Source organism: Hoplias malabaricus, chromosome 2 (assembly GCF_029633855.1).
Source record: "Hoplias malabaricus isolate fHopMal1 chromosome 2, fHopMal1.hap1, whole genome shotgun sequence".
Classification (NCBI taxonomy): domain Eukaryota; kingdom Metazoa; phylum Chordata; class Actinopteri; order Characiformes; family Erythrinidae; genus Hoplias; species Hoplias malabaricus.
Window position 1 is genome coordinate 59,716,147 of NC_089801.1, and position 14,899 is coordinate 59,731,045.

At 39.0% G+C, this 14,899-nt stretch overlaps 1 protein-coding gene across 1 annotated transcript; it reads right to left on the minus strand.

Moving 5' to 3' along the window:
- Nucleotides 1–3,726: 3,726 nt before the first annotated feature.
- On the minus strand, nt 3,727–11,907 carry LOC136686658 (CMRF35-like molecule 7). Its single transcript, XM_066660571.1, has 6 exons — nt 11,859–11,907; nt 9,141–9,458; nt 8,337–8,411; nt 6,571–6,669; nt 6,006–6,049; nt 3,727–4,630 (listed from the first exon to the last, which is right to left on the minus strand). Exons 1-6 carry the CDS (start codon nt 11,896–11,898, stop codon nt 4,370–4,372), a joined length of 837 nt encoding a protein of 278 aa, XP_066516668.1. The 5' UTR covers nt 11,899–11,907; the 3' UTR covers nt 3,727–4,369.
- Between the last annotated feature and the right edge of the window lie 2,992 nt (nt 11,908–14,899).

The following is a 14,899-nucleotide window of genomic DNA, read 5'->3' on the forward strand; positions in this document are numbered from 1 at the left end:
ATACAGATGTGTTACAAACATAAAACTTGCAAAGAGTCACACCTGGTTTATACAGAAATCATGTGTAGTTCATTTGTGCTCACAGGCAGCTGTAAAAGTGAATTTACTTAACCTTCCTCCTGTGTTTCTGTCACCATCTCTTATGTTAGTGGGTTGGTTTTGACCCGTGTCTTAAATAAGCCATAAGACACCCTAAAAACAATTAATTATCAACCAATTTGTTTCTTACCTCTTGTTTACCTTGTTAGATTTCTTTGTCCATGAAAGGGTTGGTTTTAATTTGTCATTGTTGCTGAGGTATATTTATCAGACGGCCTCATAAGACAGTATTAAGAAATGTTCAGTGTGTTTTTTAGAGCATATGGCTGAACATATGTATGTGCGCTACAGAGAGGGATGTTTAGGATAAGCTGTCAGTGAGGCAGGACACTATCAATTTTACACCCTCCCTTAAGTGCATGCAAATGTAAACTATTCTCTATGTTTGCCTTATTTGGAAAGGAAAGAACAATATAGACGAAAGGATCCGAGCCAGGAGGGGAGAGATGATCGGAGCGCTCAATTGAACACCCTCTCACGGGATCCTTAAGAACCCGTAAGACACTGTTTTGGTAAATAAAGATGTATTTACACTTTTAACCGTGTCTGTGTAGATTCTTTTCCATCACCTGTCTTCACAATACAGCAAAAGTTAACAACATTGCATACTGTAAACTGGAGATGTATGCTCTATAAAACACAGACTCTAAACTGACTTGGCCTTACATGTCTGGACATGTATGTCTTTCCTTGTTTTGTGAAACAGGCAAAGATAGAAACCCCTGACTGAAGCTTAAGTGGTTGTAGGAAGAGCTGGCTGTTACTGTATAGTGTGTTTATGATTCCAGATTTGGCACTTTCTTATTTGTTTTCTTATTTAAAATTCTACCTGGGTTGAAACTGACCCTAACAACAGAAAAGCCATAATTTTAACAAGAGCACTTTATAATTTAGTAAAAAAAGAAATATATATATATTATTTTGTTGAAATAAAAGTTCACTCTACTCACTGGTCACTGTGAGGTTGATGTGTGTGAAGTAGAGCTTGTATCCATGAGAGGAATGCCAGGCAGATTCAGCTCCACACCAGTATTCACCAGAGTCTCCTTCTCTTACATCACTGCTCCACACAGAGAGGGCTTTCTTTATTCTGTCATCATACCATGTGAACTTCCCCTGATTTTCCCATTCTCCACTTTTTATACCAGGTGTTTTAGAAACACAGTCACCAGAGTCCATTCTACAGAAAAACATGGGTCGATAACCACGGAATTGTGGATATTTACAGCTGATTGCCACATGTTCTCCTGCATGGACAGTCATACTGATGCTCTTTCCAAAGTCTGTAAAAGTCAAACATAAAAGATTGAATAAATGCAGCAATCACATGAAAAGAACTTGGATCCTGAGAACACTGCTCCACAGTTGGTTATTATACACCCCTCTACTGCACACTGAAGAAAATGAGAAAATGTATCTTAAGCTATTCTTAATTATTTTTATTTATTGATAGAAGTTATATTCAAAATTTATTTATCTTATTCTCAGACAAAATACAAAATCACAAATTTCTCCACAGTGGAGGACACTGCAGCAATTAAGTCTCTGTGTGGGAACACGGTTAAACTGAATTCAGTGTGAAAACTCATTCATCTCTCCACTGTGAAATCAGATTTACTTAGTGAGCTATGCCAAATTTCTACTAAGGAAAACAAGTCAACATATTAACCTCAGTAACACACATTTTAAAAATAAACATGAATGAGGAAGTATCATAGGAACTGTCCATTAGTCATCATCTGAACAGCTGAAATCACAGTGAGAACACAAATCCTGATTGTGGTTCTTCATGGGCTTCTATGTGTTTTCTCTCACTGAAACTGAAGCTAATGATGCAGGAGGATTCATATCATAAAGACAGTGACAGTGATGGAGACACTCACCTTTCTGTGCCTTCAGTTCCACTTGGGTATAGCGGTCCTTCATGCTACGAATATCCACTGCACACTGATATGTTCCAGAATCTTTAACACTGAAGTCTCTGATCTTCACCCAGAAAACTGCAGCACTGGTGTCATCAAACAGTGAGAATCTTTGTGAATTCACCCACTCATTGTTAACATTTGTCCTGACTTTTTCCTCACATTTTCTCCATAAAGACTTACAGAAATACTTTGCATTTGATATGTATTGGCTCTCATATTTGCACTTGATGAAGACTCCTCCTGACGATTCAGTCACTTTTGGATGGCTTTGTGCAGGACTCTTGTTCTTGGATCCTCCAGCAGCTGCTAAAAGAGGAGGAATGTCTGTGTGAAGAAAGGCTGGATGTCACACTGCTGATAGAGCTGATGATTTAGAAGTGTGTTTCTTACCTGAGATCAAGTAGAGGCTGAAGATGAGGAGGATCTTCATGGTCATTTGTGCTTTGTCAATATTGAAATAAGACATTAGCTGTTCAGGGATTTAACCTGTTGTCTTTCTTTTTCAGTTCCTGTTTGAGCACTGTTTCTTTATGTGTTTATGTGCTTGTGGTTCAGCAGACCAGAACAAAGAGTACTCTCATTTGCCTTCAGCACACACAGAGAGAGAGAGAGAGAGAGAGAGAGAAAGAGAGAAAGAGAGAGAGAGAGAGAGAGAGAGAGAGAGAGAGAGAGAGAGAGACTTGTGATTGTCGTTGCTGTAGAATATGTACAGCAGTTGACCATGTCTTTGCAGTACCTCTGTATTCGGTGTGTTTTGTGGTGTGTTCATGGTCCCTGTGGTACAGATTTAGTGTGCAACACATTCATATGAACTGATATTGAACCATAACTTATTCACACGTTTGACCTGAAAGCTTTCTGATGTAGGCCCCGAACAGCTGCTAACCTTGCAGTACTCTACTCTGAGAAAGAACTTGTGCATACTCTCTTGGTTAATGTGAGAGATAAAGAGGTATGAAATGTTTCTTGTTTAACACTGAACTAAGAAGCAGTGGAAATATGTCTTCCATAGACCAATGACGCATGAATATGTTTTTGATGAAATTCAGGAGAACACTGCATGCTGGAAGGCATTACAGTAGTCTGGAGCTGTTTTCTAAGTTTGGCCGTTAGTTCCTATCAAGAGTAATGTTAATGCTACAACAGACAAAGTAGAACAAGGCTGAATCCCTATTGTGAACTACTGACTAATACTACACAGTACATAGTATGTACTAACCTTAAAATATAGACATGTTAGTACACAAAATACTAACATACTATACTGTTTCGTACTAACAGGATATGATGAACTATTATTTTGGCAATATACATTGTACCAAGTGGTAGCTGCTGGCTGCCATTTTGTTTCATAAGCTGAAACTCAAGTGTCTTCCTCCACACAAAATAGTGCACAGTGCAAGTCATAACATAATGTTTTCTGCACAAAAATGGTGCATTGTATGTCAGATAATAAAACCATTTATATTTGTTTAACGTCTGTTGCACATTATATATTACACCTTAAAACACATAAATTTTTAAATACCCCACGTTCACAGACAATCATCAGATATTGTTTCCAAAACTTTATTTAAATACTCCAGATTATGAAGTAAAATAAGTTGCACAAACAAAGCACAATAAGTTAAATGTTATAAAAAACATTTACCTGTCAGCATATTAACAAATGAACAAATTACAAACAAATAAAACAAGAAAAGCAACACTTGGTATTTTGGAGAAGTCAGAGAATTTGACATATATTTAAATAAAAAAAAAACATGAAGGAAGGTAGCATCCATTTGTAATTTCACTACAAGTTACAGTTACATGAATTTTTAACATTGGTTCAGTGTCAAGTTTCCTCTGTTTTTTCATGTCATGTTACAGGAGGGTTGGGGGGGGGGGGGGCATATAAACACAAACACAGGCCAGTGAAAAATAACTTTAATTTAGTCAATTAACCTACTATTTTGAGGTCTGAGTAAGTATAAGATTATAAGAATTATTTCTTTACTGATAGTTTTTGCTCATTTTTTAAATATATACTTGACACAGGTATTTGCAGTTTCTGAATTTGCTATTATGGACCATGCCAAGGCTGAAACTTGGAGGTGAACTCAGATTAATGAAATTGGAGTGGGGATACAGGGTGGAGGTGGAAGTGAGTTTTCCAACATGGAAATGATGTGAGTTTGCAGGGTATACTGTATATAAACCTGAGGGGAGGAGTATGGGAGTGGCCCTACTCTTATAATTATGTTATTACATAACTTAAATGACATATTTTTATATAGTTACAATAAAATGTATATGTTTTTTATTCCAAGACCTCATTGTTGCAGTGTATGATTGTTTTGACTTTACTTGGGGACAGACACTGCAGAATAAATAGGGGATTTCTTTGTGGAGTTTACAGTAGAGTAATCAGTGGAGACAAGGGACTGTTCTGGACTTTGCTGAGACAGGGTTGGTGTAATGTATATGAGTAAATCAGAAGATGTTTCAGCATTGGAGTAAAGTGGATCATCAGTAGGTTCTGATGTACTGTAGATAACATTCACCGTGTACTCTACACCAGTCTTCTGTTCATTCTCATCAACCTCCTGATAGTTTCTGTCATCCTGAAGAAACACATCCATTAGTTCTACTGTAAATTATCTCCTAACACAAGGGCGCATCTCAATTTTTAGTCTGTTTTTGTTTCCTCAGTTCAAACTCACCAGCTGCCCTTCCACCATGTTAACTGTATAAAAGTGTATAGTTAATTTAAACACTAAAGTTAAACAGCTCCAACTGAGGTTCTCATATCTTGAAGGAGGTAGGAGACATAGAGCCTGAATAGGCCCTGCTCACTATTGTGGAAGTGGCTGCATAAAGCTGTGGTTAAAATCATATTGGTGCCTGTTACGGTGACAGCCAAAGAACCCAGTAATGGACACTTCAGGTGATGTAGGCTCTTGTGGAGAATGGAGGCTTTTCGAAAGGGTTCTGGGGAATCCTGACTCAGTGGATGGTTCTGGCAGGCCAAAAAACATTTGCAGCATTGGCAGAAGGAGAATCTATTGATTGGAACACTTTGAAAAGGCCATGAAAAATGACTTCCTGGCAACCTCAAAGAGGTTCTATAAAACACAGCTCAAGGGGGAATGGGATACAAGTGTTCAGCAAGGATGGTGCAACTCTGAACTCAACTGATAATATTTTCAGGTGTTGAAAGGAGCACTTGGGGGACTTCTAAACTTGAGAGACATGCCTCCTCTGCAGGAGGTCAGGTTGGAGGCTGGCATCATTTGAAATTACATATATTTGGTGGAGGTTACCCAGGTAGTTGAAAAACTCTGCACTGGCAAATTACCTTGTACTTTCAGTGTGGGTTGGGTTTCTGCAGTAAGTCAAGCGTGCTCTGTGTCTGATCCACAGATCTGTGCCTTGTTTCCATGCCTGTTAAAGATATTCATGGACAGGGTGGCAACAAATATTTTGGGACAGCAAAGGCTTCTGTCAGGGGGTTCAGGAGATGTTATATCTGCATTTTGCACATGATGTTGTCTTCTGGCTTCTTTCTACAGAGGTCTCCAGTGAACACTTGAGTTGTTTGCAACCAATGTGAAGTCTGAGACCATGGTTGTCTCTCAGAAAAGACTGTATTCTCCCTTAACCCAAGGGATGGGAAAAGGGATTGTGATATTGGACAGACGTGAGATGCAGCATCTGAAGTAGCAAGGGAGTTGAGCTATAAAACTAAGCTCTTATTTTATGCATATGGTAATGCCTGAAAAATTATGATTGTGGATACAATCAGCTAAAATGACTTTTCTCCAGTGGGTTAGCGACAATATATATTCTAGATTTTAATTTACCATTAAATGGTGCAGCTGACTCTACATTACATGACATTACATTTTCTGAAACGTGTCATCACCCATACTGTAATAGTTAAAGCTAGTTTTACATTTAACTGTAAGGTGATTAACTTAAACGTGTTAAATCACTTACCTCTCCAGGATCGGCCTGCATTACGCTCTGAGGGATCGGCTCAGCTGGAGATACAATTTTTCATATTTCAGTCAAACAGCAAAGTAAACTACAAAATAGACTACTACAAAACCACTGCTGCTGGAAACTACATCCCCATTCCAAAACAGCTGGGACAGGAAGTGAGATGCTGATATAAGATAGTAGAAGAAGGGTATTAATACATTCAGAGTCCTTGTATCTGCCAATGATGACTTCAGACTGTGAAATCCCTGCAAGCATGCATTACACTTAAACACTGCAGAAGCACTGCTGTGTCTGATCCACTCATACCAGTGCAACACACACTAACAGACCACCACCACCACTTCAGTGTCACTGGAGCACTGAGAGTGATCCACCACTTAAATAATACCTTCCATGTGGTTGTCCTCTGGCGGAAAAACAATGTGGAAGGGGCTGACAATGTAAGTAATACATTAGATGAACTACAGTCTGTAATTGTCCGTGGAGCTGATGAAACGGACAATGAGTGTAGAAACCAAATGGTTACATGTTATGATTGATGGGTGTTTGTATCTTTTACCTTTTGTCCTTTTTGTATTTCTCTTTTGCTTGTACAGTGCAGTCACCAGCAGAACCATCACCACAAAGGCCAACCCACCACCAATGTACATCACAGAGTCTAGACATAGACACCATGGCATTAATCACAGTCACTGCTCAACATGCACTTAAAGAGAAAAATTACACCACAAAGCCAATAGGAGATGTGCTATAAGAATTATTAACCCTTTGGGGTCAATGGACTTTTTCTCAATTTTCTGAAATTCGCCTTTAAAGTACTTGTATTATACTACCCCACTTCTTTTATATCAACATGTTCAGAACAATCTCAGCTCTCTCATTAAGAGAGGCCCATGTGACCTAGAGCACTGTATGAAGAAATAATCTGTCTCTAACCCTGAAAATCTTAAATCTGATTTTAGAAAATCTTTGTATCTCTTGTGAAAACATCCCTTTACTCATTTGGATGAATTGTTTTGGTGATTGAAATAGTTTTATAAGAGTCTTAAAAACAAGCGAATCCACCAGTTAGACACAGCGAGAGGCAGAGGAGGTGTGTCTCAAGCTCATTTATAGGCTCGTAACTCTGTTACAGTATGTACAGTATTGCATACAGTTGCGATAACATGAAATCGAAAGAGCAGTGTCTGCACATTCAGAGAGTGTTTGAACTGTATTTCTGTGCTTTGTTATCACTAAGATATTAATAGAAACATTGTGCATTGTTGTATTTGATGCGCCGGTGCGTTCTTTGACCCCAGAAAGTTAAATGATAAGAATAATAGGTGAGAATAAAGGGTAAATGGAATAAAGGGTTTTTGTAGGTCCCTTCCCATTTCCACTTTACTTTCTCCCATTTTTCAAGGGTTTATAGTTTCTATGATTTGGATTTTTACTACAGATGCCCAACAACATAAAAAAAAAAAAAAAGAAATACGGGAGGTGTACTACGAATGAGGAATATAATTAAGTATAATTAAGTATCAGTTTTTTTTGTTGTTGTAGTCAGTGTAGAGAGCTTTAACATTAGCACTATGAGGTCACTCATGACTCATGAGGTCATTTATCCTCAAACTTTAAACTTTAAAATGTTTGTGGCCACAGGTAGAAAGTACGTCTCTCTCGAAACCACAACACCATAGCGTTGGTGCTAAAACCACAGTTACCATGCCAACACACACTCCAATAGCATCCACTGCTTTTAGTAGTCATGTGAATTAATTAGACACACTCCACTGAGTGCTGGGGAAATAATGTCACAACTTCAGTCACTGGCCACTTTATCAGAAACATTAACTCCCCACTCACTGAGCAACACCACTGAGCAACTGATGTTGAATGTTTGGATATATCGTGGACTTTGGTGTTGTCAGTGAGAGTTGTACTGGAAGAGTTTGAGTGTGGGTCATGACCTTTGGGAAGTAAAAAGATAGAGAGAGAGAGAGAGAGAGAGAGAGAGAGAGAGAGAGAGAGAGAGAGAGAGAGAGAGAGAGAGAGAGAGAGAGAGAGAGAGAGAAATACTCAGAGCTATTTTTCAGAATAACACTGAGAGCCCACTCTCCAGTCACACCTCCACCTGATGCCCAGTGTATGTCTGACACTCTGAAGCTGAATATTTCACAGAGCAAGATGCACTTTGTTTGGTCTGAGATGGTCAAACTCTTGTGAACAGTGGGCTATTATACACAGGGATCATGGAATAGTCATGAGACCCACTTGAGTGGTGGGTTAACAATAGATATACATGGATACACATTAAAGATCAGATGAACCAAGAGCACATACCTTTAGGAGGATCAGACAGAGATGAAGGAGGGCTTGTGGTGGTGATGTTATTACTGTTGGTGGTATTACTGCCATCTGAACAATGAAACAAAAGAAAATTAAACTCACTCTCAGACACTTTAATAACTTTGAACTCTGTCCCATTTACTAACAAACAAACAAACAACAAATAAATAAATAATAAGAAACTTATTACATTGCATTACACGTCCCAATCTAACACTGGCTCATCAGAATTTCTACTGAAATGAAGGGGAATCACTGAGAGTTTGTCCTCTCTTTGCCCCAGTGCTTTAGATCCTGGTCAATATGTTTTGAAGAGATATTCATATATTTATCACATTTAACCAGTTTTTCCTCCATATGTTCAACTGTTAATTCCATCTTTGGGATAGGACTCCCCTGATCCCTCAATGACAAAGAGGTGTTAAAAGAGTGATGAGCAAATCTTCCTCGGAGACCACTTCTTACTTAAATGCTGCTAATATTATGTACTTGGAGGAGAGCACAGGCCTCATACAGAATCATACTTTACAGTCCAGGTTACAGCAATGGCATCACCAGGAATCAAACTCACTATCCCCCAGTGATAAAGTTAGATTTCTTGTTTCTCCAATCAGGAACAAATATTTCTGATATAAGTAAAAAAATATATACTTCCACATGTGTGTGCTAAAATGTGGGCACCCCAAGTTTGTTGATTTTCTAAATGAATAAAGTTCACGTTCTCTAAAGGAAAGTGTGTGAGGTTCAAATACACAATGTGTTAATTGTGCTGAATTTAAAGTAATGCTGATGACTCACCCGGCCGAACCTGTAACTGAATCTCACTGTAGCTATCACTCAAAGTTCCCTTTACCGCACACCAGTACTTTCCTGCATCCTCTGTTCTCAGGTCAGTGATGGTGATGTTGAAGACTCTGTTCACGGTGTCGTCTTTCAGAGAGAATCTCTGATCTTTAGATGATTTAGAGTCAACAGGAATGTCTTTAATCTTCCAGCGAGAACATTCCCCTCTGCAGAGATACTTTGTGCTGGATTCATATCCAGACTCATAGGGACACTGAATCTGAACTGAGTGTCCTCTGAGTCCAGTTACAGTTCTAACAGCATTGACTCCAGCTGTAAAACACAATCCACAACAATAAACATGAGCTAAACACTGAGTGCAACATTCAAACCCCCCACAGCTCATCTTCATGTGGAGGTTTAACTGGAGCAACTCCTAGAGGAAGAGCTAAGCCCACAGTTACTTCCCACCACCACACACCATTGTAACCACTCCCAGTATCACCTGAACAAAAGATACAAACAAAAAATATCTTAATTCCAGACTCTACTATAAGCTGTATCTAGAATGTCCCTTCAAAAAAAAATTAAATAAATAAATAAATACATAAATAATGAATAAAATAAATCCCAGTGGCATGTCCCCTGGAAGAAGTAGACCTCTTCAACATTTTTGGGAACCCCTGATTTAAATTAAGTGATATATATTTCCATGCATATTGACATGCCACTTTTTCTGATTCTTATTTAACTGTTAAAGATAAACAATGCAAGAACGTTTTTTTTTTTTTTTTTTGTCTCCTGGGCTCCCCCTACCTGTTGCTGAGTGTACGTGTACAGTACTGTCATGAACACACTCTCTCACACTCTCCAGTCACACTCTCTCTCTCTCTCTCTCTCTCTCTCTCTCTCTCTCTCTCTCTCAGTGTTTGCTAAATGTGTGAATGTTGAGCTGGGGGAAGGTGTGTAATCCACTAAAATGATGTTGACTACATGATAAAAGCTATACATGGCTCACGATAACTGGACGGTTTTGTTAAAAGCATGAAGTGTAACAAAGTGTACAAGAATCATTAACCCTAAAAAGCAATCTAATCCAGATAAAGTTAGCACTGGTCCTCGTTCATCAGTAACTCTCAAAAACCTAATTATAACCATCCTCAACAAAGCTGGGGTCCCACTGACACAAAGTGTAACTAGTCGTTTCATCCACACAGCAATCAGAGAAATGCACATATTCCCAGGGTCGATGTCTAACACTGAAAGGTGAGTTAATCAGGCTAAAGTTAACAGCAGCAAACTCTCGATCACTGCTCAGTCATTCTCAAAAAGCAATAACCTGTTGCACTTTCTCAAAAAGAAAGTGCAACAGGTTATTACTTACTAGTCCAACAAGAAGGCAGCATCTGTTTTGTGTCATGTCTCTCTCAGTTCCCTCCACTTAGTAAATTTACTCTTGTATGGCCTTCTTTTTACAGCGAACTAAACACCCGTGAACATTACTATGATTCTCAAGATGCATAGTCTGGTTTTTAGAGAAGCAGCCACACAGAGCAGTGTGAGATATGATATTCTACCTATTACATGTCGGAGAAGCATCACAATCATGAAGAATATATTTGGGTTGTTGTTAAAGGTGGTAGTTAAAGATCAAGTCTGAGGTGGCAGAGGCACTAGTGCCTATTTAAGCCAGAATAAGTTGCAAAAGGTGTGCCAACATATTTTAACAGTCACAACCAGTGACAACTTTGCATACAATCCTGAATCTGATGGCAGTTCATATAATAAAATGCTGCAATTGAGAGATGATCATGTCTGCATTTGTGCAGATCTATTTCCCTTATTTAAGTTCAGTTTTAAGTCCTCATTCTTTTTCTAGTAAGCACTTTCAATTCTTGTCATCCGGTTTGTTTTAGTTTGAACACTCATGACCAATTTAAACCTGCACTGGCTGTGCTCTGAACACTTGTGTAGTGGTTCTAGCACAGAAAGCTGATGTGCCAACCAGCAAAAAAAAAAAAAAAAAAAAACAGCTTGGGTATGTTTTAACCAACATAAAACAGATTTATGCCAGGAATATTATCGTCATTTAAAAAGAAACTATTCCAAACCTTGGCTTATAAAAACTACTGAACTGATCTGAATGCATTTTTTTATTATTCAGAGTGTGTAACACTGTCACATGTATAACATTATATACTAACCCTAGTCACACAGAACCGTGAAAATAAAAAATGCACTGCTTTATGGTTATACACTTTCATACTAAAGATAACAACAATGAGAAATGATTTAATGAAAAATAAACTCAATCTGCCCTTTGAAAACAAGACATCTTTACAGCTGTGCTCTTCTAGAGTCTGTATTAATTCTCTATATTGTCCACAATAGTGATAAAAGAGAAGCAGTGATAGTGATAGTAGTGAAATGAGTAGTAGCAGTAGTAAGGGAGACATAGTAGTAGTACTAATTGTAGTTGTAGTAGGTGCATTAGAAATTGTGGTAAATAAGTAGTAGCTGTGGCAGTACAAGTAGTTGTAGTAGAAATACTATAGTAAATGAGAAGCAGTAATAGTAGCAGTTGTAGTGGTGCAGGTACTGATGACAAATAAATGAACAGTAGTAGTAGTTGTAGAAATGAGTAGTAGTAGTTGTGGTGGTGTTAAATGCAATACCTGTAGCAGTAGTGGTAAGTGAGAAGTTGTGGCAAATAAACTGCAGTAAGAATCTCACCTGTAAAAAAGCCAGACAGTAGAAGTATGAGTGTCCACATGCTGGACTCTGTGTCCGAAACGTTCTGTTTCTTGTTCTGTACTTTGTTGCTTCTGCATTCGTCTCTTGTCACTGCTCAACCACTCACATTTCCTTTCGCACTTCTCTTTCACATCTATACCCTGTCTCGCCTTTCTCCCATGTTGTTAAAGTTAATATCATTAGCACGTCTGCATAAATTCAGACATATGACCACTACGTAATATGTTTATTCTACTGAAAGGTGTTGGGTTGAGACATGATGTGGACTGTGTCTCTCACTCAGCCCAGTGTTTACAGTGCTTTGGCTCCTTACAGACATAGGCCCTCACAGGTTAATAAGAAACAGGAAACCAGTCCTGTTAACAGTGTAGGTTCAGGAGACAGGACTTGGAGAGAGAGGGATCTTAAGAGATCCGTTTCATAACTGCTTAACCACATACATTTCCTCTCGTGCTTCTGTCCTACATACTTCTCTCTCTCTCTCTGCCCTGCAGTTAAGTATGTCTGCTTACGCTCATGACCAGCTCTGATGAACAGAGGTAAATTGTCAGAACTACTCTGACTACACCATACTACAGCTGTCCACAGTGAGACTGTCTCTTTTCTCACTGTCCACATCACTGTCTTCACAGCACACTATGGACCCTTCTCTTTGTGCAGCTCTTAAACTAACTCTGCTGAGAGGTGTGGGGTCACTCTGCTCTGTGTTCGTCTGCCCTGTTTATCTTGTATTTCTCTCTTTCTGGAGATCAACACTGACTCCTGAATCTAACAGTATCTTAGTCTGTGATCATTACAGACTCTAACCTATTTGTACTGGACTGTGGACAACAAATCACTTTTGTAAGTCGCTCTGACCTAGGCCTATAGCAGGAGTGGATATGAGCCGGCCCAGGTCAGGACACAATCTGAAATTAGAGAGAGAGACATGATGTCCAGTTTCCCCAACTCTACAAACAACCATAACACAAAGGATTCAAATATGTTCAGCATTTTATTTATAGAATACAATACAGGAGAGAGAAGAAGAAAATGAACAAATGTAAATACATTTATTTTAGAAAAATAAAAACCTTAAAAACTGAACAAAACCAGTGTTCCCAACTAAATCACACCAGTAGAAAAACCTTTATCGATCCCCTTAGGCAAATTACTTCTCTGCATTTGATCCATTCGTGTAGTGAACACACAAACACACACTAGTGAGCAATTCTTCATTTAAAACCAAACACTAGGGGCAGTGAACACACACACAACTGGAGTAGGGGGCTGCCAACCACCTTGGCGCCATGAGAGCAGTTTGGGGGTTAGGGGCCTTGCTCAAGGGCACTTCAGCCATGAATTAATTTTTCCTTGCCAGTTCAATTCCTCTGGCCTCATGTTTGCTTCTCTAACCTCAAGGCCACGGCTGCCCCCAGAAGAAACCAAGACAAATCAGAACAAGCTTTTCTCCTGATAAGAGTTAATATATACAACAGATCTGGCTCTGAGCCTCCATCTTAGATCGGGGTTTACTTAGGGTGACCAGACGTCCTTTTACCCGGACATGTCCTCTTTTTTAGACTTCAAAAAATGTCCGGGCGGAATTTCACAAACATCCGGGATTTTGTTTTTCTGGAGTTTACATAGAACTTCAAGAAGCGTTTCGTTCACAAACTAGTCCCGCCCTCCCCTACTCCATTTGGTTCGCTTGAGTGAGAAGGGGGCGTGGTGAAGTAGCCTAAAATCTTCTGATTGGACAGCCTGACTCTAGAGCTACTGTTATTGGTCAATAACCTTCTCTGTAAATATTTAATTGGTCAGTCTGCATGTCAGTAATCCTTGTTTACGTCAGGCAAAGCTCAGGTACCTACCCTCATCTCGAGCAGCTATGCCGAAACGTAAATATCAGTTCTCTGATGAAATAAAAAAGAAATTCCCATGTTTTTCCCTGTGTAATAAAGGTGTAAAGGACCTAAAAGCACACATATGTTCAGCTAAGCATACAACGGAAGCGAGGGGCGAGAGCCCCCACCCCCAGAGTGTGTCCTTTTTTTCACCATCTCAGATCTGGTCACCCTAGTTTACTGTAGACTTCAGAGAGAATGGATCATTAACTCAGGGCTCTGTGTCTAGATCATGAAGCAGCAAACATTCACTCTTCTCTAACAGAGGAGCTCCCACACATTAAACACACTGTGTTATCTCTCCAGATGGAGCAGGGACCCGGGAATACAACAGAAGACACATCACACGCAGAAGCATTGGAGCTTCTCTCTGGATGGGACACTTTCATAGACAGCTCCCCCTGGTGGTGACTGAGCAACATGAGTGCATCTGTCCTCCGTTAGTTCTGCAAAACACAGAAACCAATAAAGAATAACACACGGGCCACAGTGTGGGAAAAGGTTGCTGTACCTTGTGCTGTCATTCTGGGAATTGATGGTTGTGGCTGTGTTCATGATCATGTTTCAGACACGTTTCACTTTTTTGTGTATGCTTTAAAAACAGCTGGGGGTTCAGGGGTCTTATAACTAAAAATATAAAGAATTGTATAGATTGTACTGAAACAACTCAATACTCCATCAAGTGAACAGTTCTCTGCTTTACAGCGTTCACTTAAACTAGTACTGCCCTCTTGTGGCTTTGTCGGGAAACAACCAGAAGCAAAATATTACATTCCTCACCCTTTAGGTTTAAATAATACTTTTTACAATATTTTACTTTAAACTATGGGCAGACCTCACACTACAGTGACATCACACTTTATACAAGTGGTAATTAATTAAAATTCATTAAGATCCAGTTAGAGACAATTTTCTCAAGCTAAGGTCCGGTAAATAATGCATAGCCTGCATATGATCAGTGCCATATCCTGCACATTGTAGTAGCCTGGTAGGGATAGCAATATTGTATGTAGTTAACAACTGAATTTCAAATCAATATTTCAACAAGATTTATAAATAATTATAAATAACAAATACTCTAAATAAAATGTCATTTTCCCATTTCAAGTCAAATTTACAAATAAAACCATAATT

What these genes read in the sequence shown, in the direction of transcription:
- LOC136686658 (XM_066660571.1), bottom strand. Translation starts at nt 11,898, where the DNA reads ATGTGGACACTCATACTTCTACTGTCTGGCTTTTTTACAG. An exon ending in ACTGTCTGGCTTTTTTACAG is followed by an intron (nt 9,459 to 11,858) that starts GTGAGATTCTTA and finishes TGTGTTTTACAG; the next exon opens with CTGGAGTCAATGCTGTTAGA. An exon ending in TCTGTCTGATCCTCCTAAAG is followed by an intron (nt 6,670 to 8,336) that starts GTATGTGCTCTT and finishes GTCTATGTCTAG; the next exon opens with ACTCTGTGATGTACATTGGT.